Consider the following 22,256-nt stretch of genomic DNA (forward strand, 5'->3'; position numbering starts at 1 on the left):
TTAGTGTACCCCAGCTGTCTGCGACTGGTTTCATTCATGGAATAGTGCGAACATGTTCAGATGTCGGCGAGTCGTGTAACTGTGGCGGAACGTGGGGACCAGCCCGGTATTCACCTAGCGGGATGTGGAAAACCGCCTAAAAACCACATCCAGGCTGGCCGGCACACCGGCCCTCCTCATTAATCCGCCGGGCGGATTCGATCCACAGACGGCGAGCCTACCCGAGTCCAGGAAGCAGTGCGTTAGTACTCTTTTTTTCTGAATTTTATTTTTATTTTTTTTTCTTATTTTTGTTGTGTAATTGATCAGAGGCCTTCTGCGCCCCACTGGTAATATGTTGAGTCACGTCTTCTCGAAATTGATGTGTTCCGTTCAATTGTTCAGAAATGTTCATTGGTTCAAACAGGAAACCTTCTTCTCACTTGGCTTAACACATTCCAGCTGCGAGGCGGGTCGTGGAAAGCACTCCCAAGGAAGTTCGAGAAAAATTGTCTGTATTTTGAGTGACGGACAACGACATAATGACGGTCATTGAGGTATGTCCAAAAATCGAGTACAGAGTCTACAGTTTGCCCAAATAGGTAGTGAATGGCATGTCCTCGAATCCAATTCACAGCACTGGTCTTTGTCTGAGGAAAATAGTCACGTTCTGGAAATAGTAATGAAAGGGGAGTAATCCGATCCGGAATGTCCCGCGTTAGAAAAGCCACAATACGACGAATCAATTGCCAAACCTCCGCCGCCGGTCCGTCATTGTCTGGCACTCCACACATGGAACATAGAGGTGATTGGGCGAGGTGGATACGATGAAGGCGAGATTGGTTGATTTGCTTACCATTGACAGTTAGGTACCAGACAGATTGAACATTCGTGTCAAGGTAACAGGCGAACACCGCGCGCCATACATGACGTCAATCAACCTGGGGGAACTTTTGTTCAATCGGGTTAGGTGGACGACTTAATTGGAGTACATTGTATACTGCCTTTGTCTTGAGTAAAAGCTGTCTTGGTAAGGTGAGGCATAGATAACTGAGTCCAAGAAAGAAGTATTTATATAATGGAACTGGTCCGAAACATCAGAGATCATCACTGGGGCTGACAGTGAGACCGGCGTATATGCCAGCAGGAGGAGAACAGTGAGGTTCGTTGGGCAACGTGTCCATACCGTCATCTGGGAGCTGACAAATAGGGCGCGAGCTCTATCCGGCACGTGAAACGGACCTATCCCACCTCGTTCATGAGGAAGAGTAAGGGCTGCATAATTAACTTTGAACAACAGCCCAGAGCTGACGAAAGATGCCATCGCTGCCAACATGCGACGTGCCACAGTAAGCGGGAAAGGTAGAACTTGTGCTACATGGGGAACTCGGGATACGATATATATATTGACATATCGAGCTCGTTGAAGAATATCTAGGTCCATAAGACCTGCTCTGATCATTAAAAGGAGGCGTCGGCAGTTGATGGTGGCTGAACGTCGGAGATCAGATGAAAAATTTATTCCCAAACAGCGAATGGTATCAACAGTGGTGAGAGGTGTATCGCACTCCACGGGAAGTCCCGTGCCAATGAACATAACTTGTGACTTACGTACGTTTAAAGAACTGCCCGACGCCTCACCATAAGTCGCTACCCACGTCAAAACAGCTCGAACATCGTCGGCATAACGTAAACAGATGACTACATCGTCAGCATAGTCCGTGCAACAGAATCGGTAGCGATCTATGGACAACCCTACCAAACCTTGTCTTAGTCCACATAGCAAGGATTCCAAGGGAAAGGCGTACAAAATCGCCGTTAGAGGGCAACCTTGACATACAGGTCGACCTATTTTTATCGGAGTGAGTCTGCCATTGTACATAATCCCGGATGAGGCACCCCGCAGAAGGGGCATCACTACCGTGATAACGGCGACGGGGAAACCCATATGGTGGAGAACGGCCGTAAGGAACGAATGGTCAACCCTATCAAAAGCTTGACTAAAGTCCAAAGACGCAAGTGCCCCAGAGAGGCGTCGTGCCTGGGTAACGGCGATCATATCCCTGTAGCGGCATAAAGCCGTGCGGATATTGTTATCCCCTCCCAAAGATTCTTGGTCTGGCGACACAACATATCGGGCAACGTTTTTAAGTCGTTCCGCCAAAAGACGAGTGAAGATTTTCATATCACTGTTAAGGAGCGTGATGGGCCGATAATCACTGATATTGTTGCCACCATGCAGTTTATCTACAGGAAAAATAATTCCTTCCATGAAAGCGTCCGGCACAGGTACTTCCGGAGACATCAGTTCCCAACAGATGGAGGTTAAGGTGGACTCTAACAAATCACGGAAGGTGCGATAGAATTCGAGGGGAAGACCGTCGGGTACTGGGGACCGATTGATGGTTCCTGCCCGGATCGCATTGCGGACTTCATCATCAGTCACCTCTGACATCAAGTCAATCGCCGCACGCATCTCCTGGGATACTACGGAAGTTGAGCTGTGAGACTTCCTCGATCAACTCTGCGGAATGTGGAATTGCGGCGTAGAGCTGCTGGTAGTGGGCGTGAAGCACATTCCCTAATGCAGATTGGGTTACGTAGCGACGCCCTTCTTGGCTTGTTAGGACGTGAATCAATTTTCGGCGTCGATTTTGGCGTTCTTGGATGATATGGTACATCGACGGATGTTCATGAGGCATGCGATCAGCAGCACGAGATCGTACTATCGCTCCTTCCAAATGCCTTCGCATGAGATTGGAGATTTGGGCCTTAGCATGGTTCATCCTTGTATGGCGCTCAGATGAGGCTGGCATCGTGGAGCATTCTCGTAGGATCCTGTAGTAAAACTCCATAGTGCTCTTCCTCCAGGCGACAACATCTTTGCCATACCGGATCAAAGTTTTTCGAAGAGCAGGTTTTGCACACTGGATCCACCAGGATATGGTAGACGGATACGTGGGACGGCGTCTATTACATGTGATCCAAGTGTCTTCTATTAGAAGTCGACAGTCAGGTGAATTAAGAAGTGCCGTATTCAGCTTCCATAAACCACGTCCGTGCCATACTGCCTGTCTTGTGAGAACAACATCACAGAAGTAAGCCTCATGAACTGAGAAAGCAACAGGCCAGATTTCAGCCTGTCGTGTGTGTTGAATTAGGGATCGCGAGATGTAGATGCGATCCACTCCGCTAGAGGAGAGGGCAGTGTAGTACGTAAAGCCCAAAAGATCACCGTGAACATGTCTCCACGTGTCGACAAATTGTAGTCGCGTGACGACTGTTTCCAGAGCTGCGCATGGAGAGTGACGCGGCAATTGATCCTGAGGTCGCTGGGTGCAGTTGAAGTCTCCACCCATGACCCAGTCATCGTGTGGTCCCATAAAAAGGGGTGTAACTTCATTCGCGAAGAAGGCATTGCTTTCACGACGGTAGCTGGAGCCCGACGGCGCATAAATGTTGACGATGCGTACACCAAAGAGAGTAAGGGCCATACCTCTGCCGTCGGGGAGGTGTAGGACATCTTCGGCAGGAAGGCCTTTTCGTAAGATGATGGTAACACCACTACCGGTGTCCGAAGCGGGAGAAAGATGCGCCGTGAAGCCATGTGGTGGTGAAAAATCGGCGACATGCACTTTCAGAAAAAGCGCAATATCTATGTCCGCATCATAAATCATATCGCGAAGCAGCGCTAGTTTGTGGGGCGCACGAATGGTCGCGAGGTTAATCGTTGCGAGACGATAATGCTGGTGTTGGAGTCCCACAGGCACAGGTGGGGCTCCTTCTTCAGGAGCGAGAGGTCGTCGGTCTTGCCGTTCCGCTGAAGAGGCTGCTATTGTGGAGAGTTTGCGGGTGCGGGCGCAACCGATGGGGGCGCCCCATCATCAGCACCGTCCACCCCAGTCCCTTCGATCTCCATGTCGTCTCCCCAGGAGACTGATTCTGCGGTAGGGCATCGGCTGTGCACATCATCAACGTGGAGAGGAGACGTAGTTTTCGGCTCAGCGGATAGGCTCTCTTCAACGTCGACCTGTGGGCGCGATGGCGCCAGTAAGGAGGGGTGTTCGTTGCCAGTGGTCGCCTGTGGCGGGTCGTTCGCATCAGACTTTTGGTCATTAAAGAGCGGTTTGTCGTCCATCTTCGGGTCTGCATCCCTGGTATCCATCCGGAGAACGGATTTATCAGGGGGTGTACGGCTACGTTTCTTTCTCTTTCGTGGCGATCCTTGTTTTCGAACATGTCGTGCAGAGTCCGATTGCGGATGACTTTCGTCTGACTCCGGACCAGTCTGAAGGAAAGCAGAAGTAGGTACCACTTCCGGATCAGGGTCCATCTCAGTAGCGTTTTTAGTCACCGTGCTACAAAGATTCGGCAGGTCAGGATCTGGCTTCTGTGGCACCTCAGCAGGAATCTCAGTAGCGGTTGCATCTACCTGATCAGACGATGTCAACGGAGCAGGAAGACCTTGTATAGAGGTGCTACCTTCCTGGGCAACCGTGGCATATGTGACAGGGATCTGAGTGATGACCGCTGGGGACGCTTCCTCGCCGACCGGTGTCTGGATCAGGCGGCGTCGCATGCAGGCGGATCTGACGTGGCCTTCTTGTCCACAACCCGCACATGTTCGGGGCTGGCCGTCGTACATGACAATGGCTCGCACCCAGCCAATTGTCAGGTATGATGGTATATGTTTTTTCAGTTCAATTTTGACCTGACGCACACCATTAAGGACATGGTAGGTCGTGAAGGTTTGCCATTTTTCCTCTACGTAACCGATAACGTTACCGTATGGTTGTAACGCAGAGACAACTTCGTCCTTCGCCACTTCAAAAGGTAGTTCAAACACCCTAATCGTGCGTTGATCGTACTCTGCGAGTTCAAGTGTTACAGCTCCGACGTGACCATCAGAGTATTTGAACTTAAGTCCATTGGAATGTCGGCGAATAACATCTTCACACACCTCGGTGTTTGTCATTGGAATATAAACGACACTACTCGTGATCGAAAAATGGATTCCGAGAACGTGGTTAGGATCTAAACGAACTTCTTCACGTAGGAACATTTCAACTTCATGTGCACGTGGTCGCGCATGTTCAGCTTGGAAGGAAACTTTAAGGGTCGCACGGCGGTAAGCGCTCGACATGTTGTTCGCGGTGGACTGACACAAGCCTTAAAGCTACGACGCGGAAGTAAACAACGCCGGCAGCGGAGCACTGGCCGGCGCGCGTGGCCGTCCGCACGCTGCCACGGCTGAGAGCCGGCTAACTCTCGGCTATCCTGGCGGGTCTACTTGGCTCTGAGCACTATGCGACTTAACTTCTGAGGTCATCAGTCGCGTCGAACTTAGAACTAATTAAACCTAACTAACCTAAGGACATAACACACATCCATGGCCGAGGCAGGATTCGAACCTGCGACCGTAGCGGTCACGCGGTTCCAGACTGAAGCGCCTAGAACCGCACGGCCACACCGGCCGGCGGCGGGTCTACTGTTAGCATCATCCCTTCCTATACCATTCGGGAATGGAGTGTGAAAGGAATGTCTCCCAGTAAACCTTCATATTACCTCTAATTTACTCTTTGCTTTCTTTCACAAGATATAAGTTGGAGGAAATAATATTTTTTCTCATAACAGTTAGAAGAAATTAAAAAAAACATCGACTCTCAGTCCCCTTTTTAAAGTGTCACTCTCCCCATGTTTTCGCCATTAACAAATCTTCCATGAAAAGTACCGTCTTCAATATATAGCATTAGCATCTTCCTTATTTTGAAATGCAATTTGCTTGCAGTCGTCAGCGCTTCTCTTTCTTTTCTGCAACCATTACATTACGGTTCGGTGACCGTCCAAGCGCGTCCTTATCTCTCGTTATTTCACTATAATGGTAAACTTATTACACATCTACGAAATTGATGAGCTCCAATGACTTCTGCATGACAGCGAAGAACTACTATATATTATAAACGTTCACTGTAGGATCTAGCCTCCGTTCAAGACAATGAGATGTCTGTGCTCTTAATGTCTGTTTATTCATGTACTCTGCACAGTGCTCAGGCTACGACACTCGCTGCAGTGGCTTGCTAGGTGATCTGCAGGCGACTGTGGCAGTGAATGAAGACAGGTTGTGTTCTCAATTGGTTCAAAGGGCTCTAAGCACTATGGGACTTAACATCTGAGGTCATCAGTCCCCTAGACTTAGAACTACTTAAACCTAACTAACCTGAGGACATCACACACATCCATGCCCGAGGCAGGATTCGAACCTGAGCCGTAGCAGCAGCACGGTTCCGGACTGAAGCGCCTAGAACCGCTCCGTCACAGCGGCCGGCTGGTTGTGTTCTCCCTATAGGGCATCCGCGGCTTGTAATTAAAGGCTCTGAGGCGAAGTCGCTACACAATATATATTAACATAAATTTCTCAGTAACGTGTTACAGAATTTAAATTATCAGCACGCATATCGCATATTTCCCACATGGATTTAAATAACACTGTCAACGTTTTTGGAGCTTAATATACAATATCGAGCGATGTTTTTCGAACTGGGTAGCTAGTCTTTTGCTCCATGAAATGTCAATTAGCTCTGCGTAGCAGAGTTTTGGGGACTCGGGTTCCTCGGAGTACAGCTCCTACTGGCTTTGGTATTTCAGCCAAAGGGTGTCCTGCCAACCTGTGCACAATATTCACGTTCCATTGCAGACATCAAAAGGGAATAAACAGAGTTGCTGAAACTTCGCTATCGAATCCGTGTCTCTGCATGTCTCTATTATGCGTTGATGCGTCATTAATCGACGTTTAGTATGGTTGTCTTGATAATGCTTTAGACAGTTTTTTTCTACCGTTGGTTATTCTATACATCGTGGAAATAAGTTTGCAAATATCTCGTCAGAGTGCACTACAGTACAGTAACGTAACTATCACCACCTAGCGAAAGTTTCACGAATAATTAGAGGAGAAAGGGCGGGAAATGCATCTCGTGCGCAAAATATGTTTCGTTACTTTAGTTCCCTTGCTTTCTCATTGCGGTTAACTTGCGATATTAGTAAGTTACTTTTGCTAGCGTATTTTTCGTGAGTTTTGCTTTCTTGCAAATAACAGCAGCATACGACGAGTTCGAAAACAACACAATGAATTCAGTGTAATTTATTAGGTAAAATTTTGGAACATACGGTTAAACTGCGAACATGAATCAAGAACAAAACCAATGTAAGACTAGGCAAGGGTATACACGCAATTTTAGAAGAGCAGTGTGCAATGCAGCTAAACTCACAAACGCTGCAGTTTGAGCTCGCAAAACGTTAACAGGCTGATATTTAGAAATGAAAATACCTAAAACATTAAGCATGCAGCGAAGCTAACACACAGCGGGTTTGTTTTGGTAAACTGCCAGTAAATGAGACCTTGGCGGGATAAATAATCTACCTACAGATTTTACCTTGGAGTTAGCTCATGGTGTTATTTAGTAGTTGGTTATGAAACAGAAAGACAGTATGTATACATTTGGCTAGAGTGTGATATCCCCCCCACCCCCCGCCCCCTCCCCTCCTGAAATCTTGGTTGTGGTGACAGACTGATCTGTAGCGTAGCCCGACGTCTACGTTAATTCAGATCGATAAATGTCGCAGCCTTCCCCAGTATGAAAACTATGAGCCGCTCCTGCTATACGGGCAGCCTTCGGCGCGGTGAGGTGCTTTGGATACATCGCGGGAGGGGTCCTGTTGTATTTTTTGTTTTCTGTCAGTAAAAACGTAATTCTATCCTCGTTCCTTGCTAAACACCGGCTTGCTCACGAGCGTTCGAAGGGACGGTAGCGCGGCCGGAGAGGAAGACTGGTGGCTGAGGTCCGACCGACGATTGCAGTGGCGTGTGGCGAGAGGGGATGTGGTACTCTATGCAGTGCAAGACAGACACATTACACGGTGTGGCGGTCTGTTTTAATATAGATGTTACAATTATTCCTGTATTATCAAGTCAATGGTGACAGTTTGAGTTTCTCAAATGTTGAGCACCGGTATGAGCAAGCGGTTGCAGCGACCTGCCCTGTATGAAGTCATGATTACATAGTGGGAGCGTGCGGAAGCCGACCTCACATGATGTGCTCCAGATATTTGGAGAGAGGTCCCTCATCATTTAGCTTGCTTTTAAGTGAAGTTCATAGTTTTTCACAGTTCCCCTATTTCCTATCCTATGTGGTTGTGCTAGGAACAGTAGTAGTAGTGTACAGGCAAAAGTTATTTAGTGATATCCTCTGTCTTCTTGATAACATGTGGGAGAAGATCAATAAAAAGCACCAAAACTGTAAACAGTGCCATACATTGGTGTGATTGCAGGGCACGTACGACGGCGATAGTCGTTAAACTTATTTACGTGTCTTCTTGAAAAAAGAAAGAGTGGGTGTATATGTCATATTGAGAAAAAAATCACAAAAGATAGCAGGGCATACACGGTGGTGGTAGCTGCTTATAATTATGTGCGAAATCTTGGAAAGTAGGAGGAAATCAGCGAAATATCCCCAAAACTCTGAATATCAGTCGCAAAAAAATGCTCTTAGGAGTCACACTTTGCTGGAAATTGCATAAAGGAGGCCCCAAAACAGTAAGTACCACTGGGTAGATGCTTTGCTTCAGATTTGTTATATCACCCAAATTTAATGCTGTTGCTCGAGCGAGGTACAGACCACGAATGCCAAATCCCATCTCATGATGCTGGGTACCCTAAAAAGGGGTCGTGGTTGGGGGAGGGAACACACACTGCACAAGTAGTGGAGGGTAGACGCCTTTTTTGGTAATAAGATATAATCACTAAGATTAAGCTAGTTTTGCATAAACATAGACTACTTGGCACCTATCTTGATCAATACATAGGGATAGTTAAATTGACAGTTGTGTTCCAATAGCAACATCATAAACAAACGCAGTTTGTTTACATAAGGATCCGAGAGCAAATGGCTGATTTGCTTACATAAGGAGAACAATGACCACACTGGCATACAACTCGAACAGCCCTCCTTACTTTCTGCACTACATTTTTGGCTGCTGCTGCGTGCCGGACGTCTCGTAGTTAGGGTTAATGTCATACTGTAGCCCTTTGGACAACATGTTCAGCAAGTACGCTGTCATTTGTTCAAAGTTTCTAACTCTTGGAAGAATGGTAGAGTAGGTTTTATTTATTTTCTTGTGTTATGTGTGATTCTGCATTCATCTACATCTACATCTACATTGATACTCCGCAAGCCACCCAACGGTGTGTGGCGGAGGGCACTTTACGTGCCACTGTCATTACCTCCCTTTCCTGTTCCAGTCGCGTATGGTTCGCGGGAAGAACGACTGTCTGAAAGCCTCCGTGCGCGCTCTAATCTCTCTAATTTTACATTCGTGATCTCCTCGGGAAGTATAAGTAGGGGGAAGCAATATATTCGATACCTCATCCAGAAACGCACCCTCTCGAAACCTGGCGAGCAAGCTACACCGCGATGCAGAGCGCCTCTCTTGCAGAGTCTGCCACTTGAGTTTATTAAACATCTCCGTAACGCTATCACGGTTACCAAATAACCCAGTGACGAAACGCGCCGCTCTTCTTTGGATCTTCTCTATCTCCTCCGTCAACCCGACCTGGTACGGATCCCACACTGATGAGCAATACTCAAGTATAGGTCGAACGAGTGTTTTGTAAGCCACCTCCTTTGTTGATGGACTACATTTTCTAAGCACTCTCCCAATGAATCTCAACCTGGTACCCGCCTTACCAACAATTAGTTTTATATGATCATTCCACTTCAAATCGTTCCGTACGCATACTCCCAGATATTTTACAGAAGTAACTGCTACCAGTGTTTGTTCCGCTATCATATAATCATACAATAAAGGATCCTTCTTTCTATGTATTCGCAATACATTACATTTGTCTATGTTATGGGTCAGTTGCCACTCCCTGCACCAAGTGCCTATCCGCTGCAGATCTTCCTGTATTTCGCTACAATTTTCTAATGCAGCAACTTCTCTGTATACTACAGCATCATCCGCGAAAAGCCGCATGGAACTTCCGACACTATCTACTAGGTCATTTATATATATTGTGAAAAGCAATGGTCCCATAACACTCCCCTGTGGCACGCCAGAGGTTACTTTAACGTCTGTAGACGTCTCTCCATTGATAACAACATGCTGTGTTCTGTTTGCTAAAAACTCGTCAATCCAGCCACACAGCTGGTCTGATATTCCGTAGGCTCTTACTTTGTTTATCAGGCGACAGTGCGGAACTGTATCGAACGCCTTCCGGAAGTCAAGAAAAATAGCATCTACCTGGGAGCCTGTATCTAATATTTTCTGGGTCTCATGAACAAATAAGGCGAGTTGGGTCTCACACGATCGCTGTTTCCGGAATCCATGTTGATTCCTACATAGTAGATTCTGGGTTTCCAGAAATGACATGATACGCGAGCAAAAAACATGTTCTAAAATTCTACAAGAGATCGACGTAAGAGATATAGGTCTATAGTTTTGCGCATCTGCTCGACGACCCTTCTTGAAGACTGGGACTATCTGTGCTCTTTTCCAATCATTTGGAACCCTCCGTTCCTCTAGAGACTTGCGGTACACGGCTGTTAGAAGGGGGGCAAGTTCTTTCGCGTACTCTGTGTAGAATCGAATTGGTATCCCGTCAGGTCCAGTGGACTTTCCTCTATTGAGTGATTCCAGTTGCTTTTCTATTCCTTGGACACTTATTTCGATGTCAGCCATTTTTTCGTTTGTGCGAGGATTTAGAGAAGGAACTGCAGTGCGGTCTTCCTCTGTGAAACAGCTTTGGAAAAAGGTGTTTAGTATTTCAGCTTTACGCGTGTCATCCTCTGTTTCAATGCCATCATCATCCCGTAGTGTCTGTATATGCTGTTTCGAGCCACTTACTGATTTAACGTAAGACCAGAACTTCCTAGGATTTTCTGTCAAGTCGGTACATAGAATTTTACTTTCGAATTCAATGAACGCTTCACGCATAGCCCTCCTTACGCTAACTTTGACATCGTTTAGCTTCTGTTTGTCTGAGAGGTTTTGGCTGCGTTTAAACTTTGAGTGGAGCTCTCTTTGCTTTCGCAGTAGTTTCCCAACTTTGTTGTTGTACCACGGTGGGTTTTTCCCGTCCCTCACAGTTTTACTCGGCACGTACCTGTCTAAAACGCATTTTACGATTGCCTTGAACTTTTTCCATAAACACTCAACATTGTCAGTGCCGGAACAGAAATTTTCGTTTTGATCTGTTAGGTAGTCTGAAATCTGCCTTCTATTACTCTTGCTAAACAGATAAACCTTCCTCCCTTTTTTTATATTCCTATTAACTTCCATATTCAGGGATGCTGCAACGGCCTTATGATCACTGATTCCCTGTTCTGTACATACAGATTCGAAAAGTTCGGGTCTGTTTGTTATCAGTAGGTCCAATATGTTATCTCCACGAGTCGGTTCTCTGTTTAATTGCTCGAGGTAATTTTCGGATAGTGCACTCAGTATAATGTCACTCGATGCTCTGTCCCTACCACCCGTCCTAAACATCTGAGTGTCCCAGTCTATATCTGGTAAATTGAAATCTCCACCTAAGACTATAACATGCTGAGAAAATTTATGTGAAATGTATTCCAAATTTTCTCTCAGTTGTTCTGCCACTAATGCTGCTGAGTCGGGAGGTCGGTAAAAGGAGCCAATTATTAACCTAGTTCGGTTGTTTAGTGTAACCTCCACCCATAATAATTCACAGGAACTATCCACTTCTACTTCACTACAGGATAAACTACTACTAACAGCGATGAACACTCCACCACCGGTTGCATGCAATCTATCCTTTCTAAACACCGTCTGTACCTTTGTAAAAATTTCGGCAGAATTTATCTCTGGCTTAAGCCAGCTTTCTGTACCTATAACGATTTTAGCTTCGGTGCTTTCTATCAGCGCTTGAAGTTCCGGTACTTTACCAACGCAGCTTCGACAGTTGACAATTACAATACCGATTGCTGCTTGGTCCCCGCATGTCCTGACTTTGCCCCGCAGCCGTTGAGGCTGTTGCCCTTTCTGTACTTGCCCAAGGCCATCTAACCTAAAAAACCGCCCAGCCCACGCCACACAACCCCTGCTACCCGTGTAGCCGCTTGTTGCGTGTAGTGGACTCCTGACCTATCCAGCGGAACCCGAAACCCCACCACCCTATGGCGCAAGTCGAGGAATCTGCAGCCCACACGGTCGCAGAACCGTCTCAGCCTCTGATTCAGACCCTCCACTCGGCTCTGTACCAAAGGTCCGCAGTCAGTCCTGTCGACGATGCTGCAGATGGTGAGCTCTGCTTTCATCCCGCTAGCGAGACTGGCAGTCTTCACCAAATCAGATAGCCGCCGGAAGCCAGAGAGGATTTCCTCCGATCCATAGCGACACACATCATTGGTGCCGACATGAGCGACCACCTGCAGATGGGTGCACCCTGTACCCTTCATGGCATCCGGAAGGACCCTTTCCACATCTGGAATGACTCCCCCCGGTATGCACACGGAGTGCACATTGGTTTTCTTCCCCTCTCTTGCTGCCATTTCCCTAAGGGGCCCCATTACGCGCCTGACGTTGGAGCTCCCAACTACCAGTAAGCCCACCCTCTGCGACTGCCCGGATCTTGCAGACTGAGGGGCAACCTCTGGAACAGGACAAGCAGCCATGTCAGGCCGAAGATCAGTATCAGCCTGAGACAGAGCCTGAAACCGGTTCGTCAGACAAACTGGAGAGGCTTTCCGTTCAGCCCTCCGGAATGTCTTTCGCCCCCTGCCACACCTTGAAACGACCTCCCACTCTACCACAGGTGAGGGATCAGCCTCAATGCGGGCAGGATCCCGGGCAACCACAGTCGTAGTCCGATCAGGGGATGCGTGGGACGAGCTGGCCGTCCCCGACAAACCCCCATCCCGACCCCCACAGTGATGCCCATTGGCAACAGCCTCAAGCTGTGTGACCGAAGCCAACACTGCCTGAAGCTGGGAGCGAAGGGATGCCAACTCAGCCTGCATCCGAACACAGCAGTTGCAGTCCCTATCCATGCTAAAAACTGTTTTGCTAAGAACGTCTGAACTAATCTACAGAGAGCGCAAACAAATCGACAAAATTTAAACGGTTATTAAAATACAAGATTGCCTAGTAAATGCAGTAATGCTGCTACTTGCGCACTGCTGACACTGCTCGGCGGCGGAAGGAGACTAAGCGAAATTACACTATTCAGGTACTAAAACACGATGCTACACTCTCAAATACTATAATACGCCCGAAATTTATGAATTAAACAATGCAAGTACCAAAAACACGCAAAGAAATTAAGAATTAAACTATGTAACAAATGAGTGAGCTAGGAGTATACGACTTGCTGCTCAGCTGCTTATCCAACGGCGGCAGGGAGCACACTGACTGCGACCAACCGACACTGGCCGTTCAAAACAAAACAGTAGACAAACGACTACGCGAATTTACACTATTCAGGTACTAAAACGCGATGCTACAACTCTCAAATACTATAATACGCCCGAAATTTATGAATTAAACAATGCAAGAACCAAAAACACGCAAAGAAATTAAGAATTAAACTATGTAACAAATGAGTGAGCTAGGAGTATACGACTTGCTGCTCAGCTGCTTATCCAACGGCGGCAGGGAGCGCACTGATGATAGGCCATGTAAGCAAAGATTTTTAGTAACACGTTGTTTCACATTACCCTTAATGGTCACATTACATTAAACATACAGAACATCGCGCAAGAAGGCGATTAGCCACAGTCAGTTTTAAAAATAGATTATGCTTGGTCCACATGGCTCTGAGCACTATGGGACTTAACAGCTATGGTCATCAGTCCCCTAGAACTTAGAACTACTTAAACGTAACTAACCTAAGGACAGCACACAACACCCAGTCATCACGAGGCAGAGAAAATCCCTGATCCCGCCGGGAATCGAACCCGGGAACCCGGGCGTTAGATTATGCTAATCCTCATATTAGATACTACCGTACATGGGTAAATCATCAATAACAACATATTTTATGACATCATTACGACCTTATAGTCAACTAATGAAACAATTATCAGCATTCAATATGTCGAGAATCAATAAGCAGTTGTTTGTCAGCACTGACAACGGATACATTTTTGTTAAGCGCCTATGAAGCTTCAATTTTGTTAAGCGCCTATGAAGATTCAATTAAAATTAAAGTTTTGTAGACAACAACTTCTCGTGGCGATACTCTTTCCAAACGTCTTACAGCATGTAACAGAGTTGACTCACAACACAGAACGTTAATAGTAATCCAATTTTGCACCAGCTACTTCAGCATTATTAAAGTCGATACCAAGAACACGTATAGGGCTTCCACATACTTTACTTGTGTGATAGGAGTGCTGTACGCTAACCACTCAAACTGTTGTGATGAGTCTCCATTGCATACAACTACATGCCAAATAATTTTGTCTATACAGTAGTAGCTAAAGATATGCAGCCGGCATTATTATTTTGCTTTCGAAGAAGTTACATTTTGCATTGTCGTTCGAAATATACTATGCCACATTTGTTATTGGTAGCCTGAGGAGTAGGAGCTAAATAAGTTGTTGTGTACAACTAAAATAAAGCTAATTGAGTTTCAAAACAGACAGACGATAAGACAGTAATGCATTTTCTGTGTTATAGATTCAACAGGAGAAAGAGTTTGGAGAAACATCTTCCATTGCATCGGAGTTCCACTTCGAGGAGGACAACTCTATTCAGGAAGAGACAGAAGTCACGTCAGAGAAAGGCGAGGACGAAACGAGCCATCCTGAGCAGGTCCCGCAGCAAAAGAAGACTAGGCCATCAGTGAGGAAGTGCAGGCCCAAAGCACCTCCAAACAGACGCAGACCAGGATCGCCATTAATGGGGGGCGTAGGTGAGACATTACCAACGGATGCAGCCACTGGAACTCTTCTAAAGCAGGAACGCACTCCAATACAGCGGAAGAACATCGGCACTCAGACACTCAAAAGGAAGCACGTGTCTAGAGTACTGACGAAGAAAAGAGCAATGCATAAGATGATAGAGGAAAGGCTGGATGAAGAGCCGGAAGAGCAGAGTGAAGTGACTGAGGAGAAGACGAAGAATCTGGATGAGGAATCCAGCACAGAGGCGGAACAAGATCTGGTGGTAACTCCTGCTGTTGAGAGCAGCAGGAAAAGCAGGTATGAACCCCATTACCTCATTGTGTTTACTAATGTTGCGTCTTCATGACAATGCGAGAACTTTTAAGACGCTGGATTTTTCAGCAGTAACATTTTAGTGACTTAAGATTAGATGTTGACTTCTGTAGTAGACACTAAGATACACCACACAACATCAGGTAGAACAATCTACAGATATGTTGCATATGCTTTTAGTAACATATTGTATCGTCACGTTTATTATATTCGACAGCTCCTTCCCAGAAAAATAACCACATATATTCCTATGGTCTCTTTCCTCACCGAGTCCATATCGTCGTTCTCAATGGAATTGTTCTACGGTACTGCACCATTATCCGAACTAGACACTACATCCAATAACGTACAGGTAACACCTCGTTATAGATTGGGGTAGAGTTGCTAATGGCTGCATCCGACACCAATCTTCGTCAATACTTCCAATGAGTACCTCAACCTGAACTTTGTTTTCAGAACCATTTTTGTCCCTGTATCATCACACATTGAGTGGCTTATTTATTTAATGGTTCAAGTTACTGGAAAAATATATTGGATAAGCGATGGTACGCCAAGGAGTTAGGGTTTTTCTGTACCGTCAGTGCTTGTTTATAAACTGAGGGCAAGGGTTTTGCTGTAAGGTCAGTGTTTGTTTATATGCTGTGACAGTGATGAAACTTTTATTTAACGGAACTACTCATACGTTCTCCGTTTTAATGGAATCCGATTGCCGATTAGAAGAAAAAGACAGTAACACAGCGACTGCCACGGTTTTCTAAAAAACGGTATCTACGAAGATGAGAACCATCGGTGCAGTCCTCTTCTCTATGTGCACATCGAGTGATTATGGGAAAAAGTCGATGCGCCGCTAATCTCGATCATTACGTTTCGTATGATCCCATCTCTTTTCCGGAAATTTCACTAAAGATGTTGTTATGTGTTGCATCATCATCAGCTTACACGGGTACATCGAAATATAATTATATAAATGTGACACAAGATACAAAAATTACAAGCACTGAGCACACAGGAGCACACAGGTCACACCTGTATTAGTAAAAGACTAATCCGGTGCAAGGTCACGCTGTTTCGAATGCTGGCTGCCATCTAACAGCTTCCAGGGGCAACAAAAATTTGATTTTTAGCATTTCATATTTATTGTCGACAGAATTTAAAAATTTAAAATGCTGTCATAATCTTCTCATTAAGACGTATAAACTTTAAAGGTTTAACACGGTAAAATAAGTATTAGAGATAGAATCTTTTATATGTCTTGACGCAGCCTTACTCACGGCACGCTATATTCATACACTATTTGAGAATGAGAGCTCTTAGTGACTTGCAACAAACTTTAAATATAATTTCAAACCTTTTCTAAACTTTTTCTTGATTACATGCTTTACGTCAAATGCTTAAACTTTAACTCATTTGTAACGTAATCAGAAGTTTGAAGCTGTTTTATGTGAGTACACGTGAGTCCGATTCTTTAAGGAATCGGGGATTACTGGTTGTGTACCAGTCGCTTGGCGAGATTTGAGGAACAGCCCATATACTCGATCCACGCCATATAACTTCTTCACTCATGTAGTATGAACTTAATCTGTTTCCGTTATCACCACTGGAATACAATAGTTTTATGGGCCTTGGCTGAATTATCTGTAGGCACGTGTAAGTCTACCGCAATACTTTCTAATAATAATCTTAACTGACTGACTGACTAATTGCCTCACATGGCCCAGCCCAACCCGCTCAGCACAAAAACTTGAAATTTGGAGAAGGTGTGGATCTCATACTGTAGCCATCGCTTAAGAAGGTTTTTTTTTTTTTTGATTTTCCAACCCTGTGGAGATGAAATAGGGGATGAAGTGTTTTTTCAAAAATGTCGGTATTAAACCAATTTTTCAGCTAGGCCTACGAAAATTGGTATTTGGTTTCTCAGTCAGAAATAAAGACATATGTGTTTCAGCATTTTTGGAAATTTAACCCTAGGGGGGTAAAATAGAGGGTGAAATCTTTTTTTGAAAATATATCATTATTCAATAACTAGTAGAGTAATTTTAAAGCTACATTTATGAACAAATGCTATTTGACTTCTCGGTTACAAATAAAAAAATACGTATTTCATTGTTTTTGGAAATTGAACGCCTAAGGGGGTGAATTAGGCGATGAGGTTTAGTGTGAAAATTTTTTATTATGAAAGCATAAAGCTAAAACTATTGTTGTTGTTGTGGTCTTCAGTTCTGAGACTCGTTTGATGCAGCTCTCCATGCTACTTATCCTGTGCAAGCTGCTTCATCTCCCAGTACGTACTGCAGCCTACATCCTTCTGAATTTGCTTAGCGTATTCATCTCTTGGTCTCCCTCTACGATTTTTACCCTCCACACTGCCCTCCAATACTAAACTGGTGATCCTTTGATGCCTCAGAACGTCCTACCAACCGATCCCTTCTTCTAGTCAAGTTGTGCCACAAACTTCTCTTCTCCCCAATTCTATTCAATACCTCCTCATTAGTTATGTGATCTACCCATCTAATCTTCAGCATTCTTCTGTAGCACCACATTTCAAAAGTTTCTATTCTCTTCTTGTCCAAACTATTTATCGTCCATGTTTCACTTCCATACATGGCTACACTCCATACAAATACTTTCAGAAACAACTTCCTGACGCTTAAATCTATACTCGATGTTAACAAATTTCTCTTCTTCAGAAACGATTTCCTTGCCATTGCCAGTCTACATTTTATATCCTCTCTACTTCGACCATCATCAGTTATTTTGCTCCCCAAATAGCAAAACTCCTTTACTACTTTAAGTGTCTCATTTCCTAATCTAATTCCCTCAGCATCACCCGAGTTAACTCGACTACATTCCATTATCCTTGTTTTGCTTTTGTTGATGTTCATCTTATATCCTCCTTTCAAGATACTGTCCATTCCGTTCAACTGTCCTTCCAAGTCCTTTGCTGTCTCTGACAGAATTACAATGTCATCGGCGAACCTCACAGGTTTTATTTCTTCTCCATGGATTTTAATACTCTTCCGAATTTTTCTTTTGTTTCCTTTACTGCTTGCTCAATATACAGATCGAATAACATCGGGGAGAGGCTACAACCCTGTCTCACTCCCTTCCCAACCACTACTTCTCTTTCATGTCCCTCGACTCTTATAACTGCCATCTGGTTTCTGTAAAAATTGTAAATAGCCTTTCGCTCCCTGTATTTTACCCCGGCCACCTTCAGAATTTGAAACAGAGTCTACAAATGCAAGAAATGTAGGTTTACCTTTTCTTAATCTAGCTTCTAAGATAAGCCGTAGGGTCAGTATTGCCTCACGTGTTCCAACATTTCTACGGAATCCAAAATGATCTTCCCCGAGGTCGGCTTCTATCAGTTTTTCCATTCGTCTGTAAAGAATTCGCGTTAGTATTTTGCAGCCGTGACTTATTAAACTGATAGTTCGGTAATTTTCACATCTGTCAACACCTTCTTTTTTTGGGATTGGAATTATTATATTCTTCTTGAAGTCTGTGGGTATTTCGCCTGTCTCATACATCTTGCTCACCAGATGGTAGAGTAGGCTATCAGTAGTTCTAATGGAATGTTGTCTACTCCCCGTTCCTTGTTTCGACTTAGGTCTTTCAGTGCTCTGTCAAACTCTTCACACATTATCATATCTCCCATTTCATCTTCATCTATATCCTCTTCCTTTTCCATAATATTGTCCTCAAGTACATCGCCCTTGTGTAGACCTTCTGTATACTCCTTTCACCTTTCTGCTTTCCCTTCTTTGCTTAGAACTGGGTTTCCATCTGAGCTCTCGATATTCATACAAGTGGTTCTCTTTTCTCGAAAGGTCTCTTTAATTTTTCTGTAGGCAGTATCTATCTTAGCCCTAGTGAGATAAGCCTCTAGATCCTTAAATTTGTCCTCTAGCCATCCCTGCTTAGACATTTTGCACTTCCTGTCCATCTCATTTTTGAGACGTTTGTATTCCCTTTTTGCCTGCTTCATTTACTGCATTTTTATATTTTCTCCTTTCATCAATTAAATTCAATATTTCTTATGTTACCCAAGAATTTCTACTAGCCCTCGTCTTTTTACCTACTTGATCCTCTGCTACCTTCACTACTTCATCCTTCTAAGCTATCCATTCTTCTTCTACTGTATTTCATTCCCCCATTCTTGTCAATTGCTCTCTTACGCTCTCCCTGACACTCTGTACAACCTCTGATTCTTTCAGTTTATCCATGTCCCATCTCCTTAAATTGCCAACTTTTTGCAGTTTCTTTAGTTTTAATCTACAGTTCATAACCAATAGAGTGTGGTCAGAGTCCACATCTGCCCCTGGAAATGTCTTACAATTTAAAACGTAGTTCCTAAATCTCTGTCTTACCGTTATATAATCTATCTGAAACCTGTCAGTATCTCCAGGTTTTTTCCATGTATACAACCTTCTTTTATGATTCTTGAACCAAGTGTTAGCTATGATTAAGTTATGCTTTGTGCAGAATTCTACCAGGCGGCTTCCTCTTTCATTTCTTACCCCCAATCCATATTCACCTACATCCCTTCCTTCTCTTCCTTTTCCTACTATCGAATTCCAGTCACCCATGACTATTAAATTTTCGTCTTCCTTCACTATCTGAATAATTTCTTTTATCTCATCATACATTTCTTCAATTTCTTCATCATCTGCAGAGCTAGTTGGCATATAAACTTGTACTACTGTAGTAGGGTGGGCTTCGTGTCTATCTTGGCCACAATAATGCGTTCACTATGCTGTTTGTAGTAGCTTACCCGCACTCCTATTTTTTTTATTCATTATTAAACCTACTCCTGCATTACCCCTATTTGATTTTGTATTTATAACCCTGTATTCACCTGACCAGAAGTCTTGTTCTTCCTGCCACAGAACTTCGCTAATTCCCACTATATCTAACTTTAACCTATCCATTTCCCTTTTTAAATTTTCTAACCTACGTGCCCGTTTAAGGGATCTGACATTCCACGCTCCGATCCGTAGAAGGCCAGTTTTCTTTCTCCTGATAACGACGTCCTGCTGATTACCCCCGGAATATTTTACCCAAGAGGACGCCATCATCATTTAACCATACAGTAAAGCGGCATGCCCTCGGGAAAAATTACGGCCGTAGTTTCCCCTTGCTTTCGGCCGATCGCAGTACCAGCACAGCAAGGCTGTTTTCGTTAGTGTTACAAGGCCAGATCAGTCAATCATCCAGACTGTTGCCCCTGCAACTACTGAAAAGGCTACTGCCCCTCTTCCGGAACCACACGTTTGTCTGGCCTCTCAACAGATATCCCTCCGTTGCGGTTGCACCTACGGTACGCTGAGGCACGCAAGCCTCCCCACCAACGGCAAGGTATATGGTTTCCGGGGGTTGTGGGGAGGGGGGGGGGCGGGAGGTGGAAGCTGAAACTATGAATATTTAAATTTGGCTTCTCAGTTAAAAATAAAAAAATACTTACTGCACTATTTTTGGAAATTCAACCACTTCGGTTGTAAAACGGGAGATGAAAGTTTTTATGCAATTATTATTTTGCAATTTTTGAAGCTAAATCTGTGAAAATTTGTATTTGGCTTCTCTATTAGATATAAAACATAAGTATGTCACTGTTTTAAGAAATTCAGTCCCTAAGGGGATGAAATAGGGAATGTAGCGTTTTATGGAAATATTTCTTTGCGAAAGCATTTTTACAGCTAAATCTTTGGAAATTGGTGATTGGTTTCTCGGTTAAAGATGAAAAAATACGTTTTTCACTGTTTTTGGAAATTCTACTCCTAAGTGGGTGAAATGAGGTCAAACCGATTCATTGATTCTACATCACTCGGGCCAAACCGCTAAGGAGAGAAACTTGAAGTCTAGAGAGGATGTGGATCTTATACTGTAGGTGTCGTTTAAGAAGGGATTGTCCGAAATTCCACTCCTAAGGGGATGAAATAGGGGGTAAAATGCTTCTTGAAAGTAAGTCGCTATTCAGGAAATTTTGAAGGTGGAACTACGAAAACTAGTATTTTGTTTCTCAGTCATAAAATAAAAAGATACGTGTTCCAGCATTTTTAGAAATACAACCACTAAGGGGTAAAATATTTATTGAAAGTGTTTTTTAAAATAAATAGTTACTAAAGAACTACTAAAGGATTTTTAAGGCTACATCTATGGAGATTGGTATTTGACCTCTCTGTTAGAAATAAAAAAATACTTATTTCCCTGTTTCTGGAAATTTAGCCCCTAGGGAAGTACTGTAGGGGATGAACATTTTTAAGAAAATATTTCCTTACATTAAAACAATATTAAAGCTATATTTATGAAAACTGGTATTTCACTTCTCGGTTAGATATAAAGAAATATTTGTTAGGGAATGAAAGTTGCTATGGAAATATGTTCACAAGAACGCAGAAGGCATGATTAATAAAAACTTTGGACTCCAGTTACCAGAATCGCTTTTCGGTCAGGAGTACATTTGGAGAAGACCATGCTTATAGGGCCTTAATTAGCATGAAAAGCTTAGGAGGTGTTGCAATTTGTAAACAACATAAAAATTCGATTAAATAAAAGCAAAAAAATCTCTACAGGCCTTAATCGTCACCCACCCCTCCTCAAGGAAGAGTACTATTACTAAAGCGTCAAAATAAGTCCATTACAGTCCTCAAATTTACGTTGTACCAACGCATCTATAAACCCTTAAACCAGCACCTAAGTCTTTATGTTAACCAGTATGCTTTCTGAAACTTCCTGGCAGATTAAAATTGTGTTGTAGACAAGGAGTCGAACCCAGAATCTTTTCTTTCGCAAGTCTGCTCTAACCAACAGAACTATCCACCTATCCTATCCACAGCTCGCCGTCGGAGCTTCCAGCTTTCCAAACTTCACAGAAGTTCCCCTTCATTCCTTATCGGACTGTTACTCGTGGCAGAAAAAATGTAGAGGAGTATCAGCCTGACGCATAGAATGTTTTCCCGACATAATACAGGGTGTCACACTCAAACCTCCCTGATTTCAAAGACCCAACAAGGAAAAATGCACCACATTGTAGAGCATCTCAAAGAA

General features: G+C 44.1%; 1 protein-coding gene across 1 annotated transcript in view; it reads left to right on the top strand.

The window, feature by feature from the left end:
- The window catches only part of LOC124788887 (microtubule-associated protein 1B-like), an 86,430-nt gene that overhangs the window by 25,416 nt on the left and 38,758 nt on the right, over positions 1–22,256 (top strand). Inside the window, exon 5 of the mRNA XM_047256169.1 lies at positions 14,671–15,194. Within this exon, the coding sequence (XP_047112125.1) occupies positions 14,671–15,194 (524 nt within the window). The remainder of the gene's footprint in view (positions 1–14,670; positions 15,195–22,256) is intronic.

The sequence above is a fragment of the Schistocerca piceifrons genome, chromosome 3 (genome assembly GCF_021461385.2).
Source record: "Schistocerca piceifrons isolate TAMUIC-IGC-003096 chromosome 3, iqSchPice1.1, whole genome shotgun sequence".
In the NCBI taxonomy this organism is placed as follows: Eukaryota; Metazoa; Arthropoda; class Insecta; order Orthoptera; family Acrididae; genus Schistocerca; species Schistocerca piceifrons.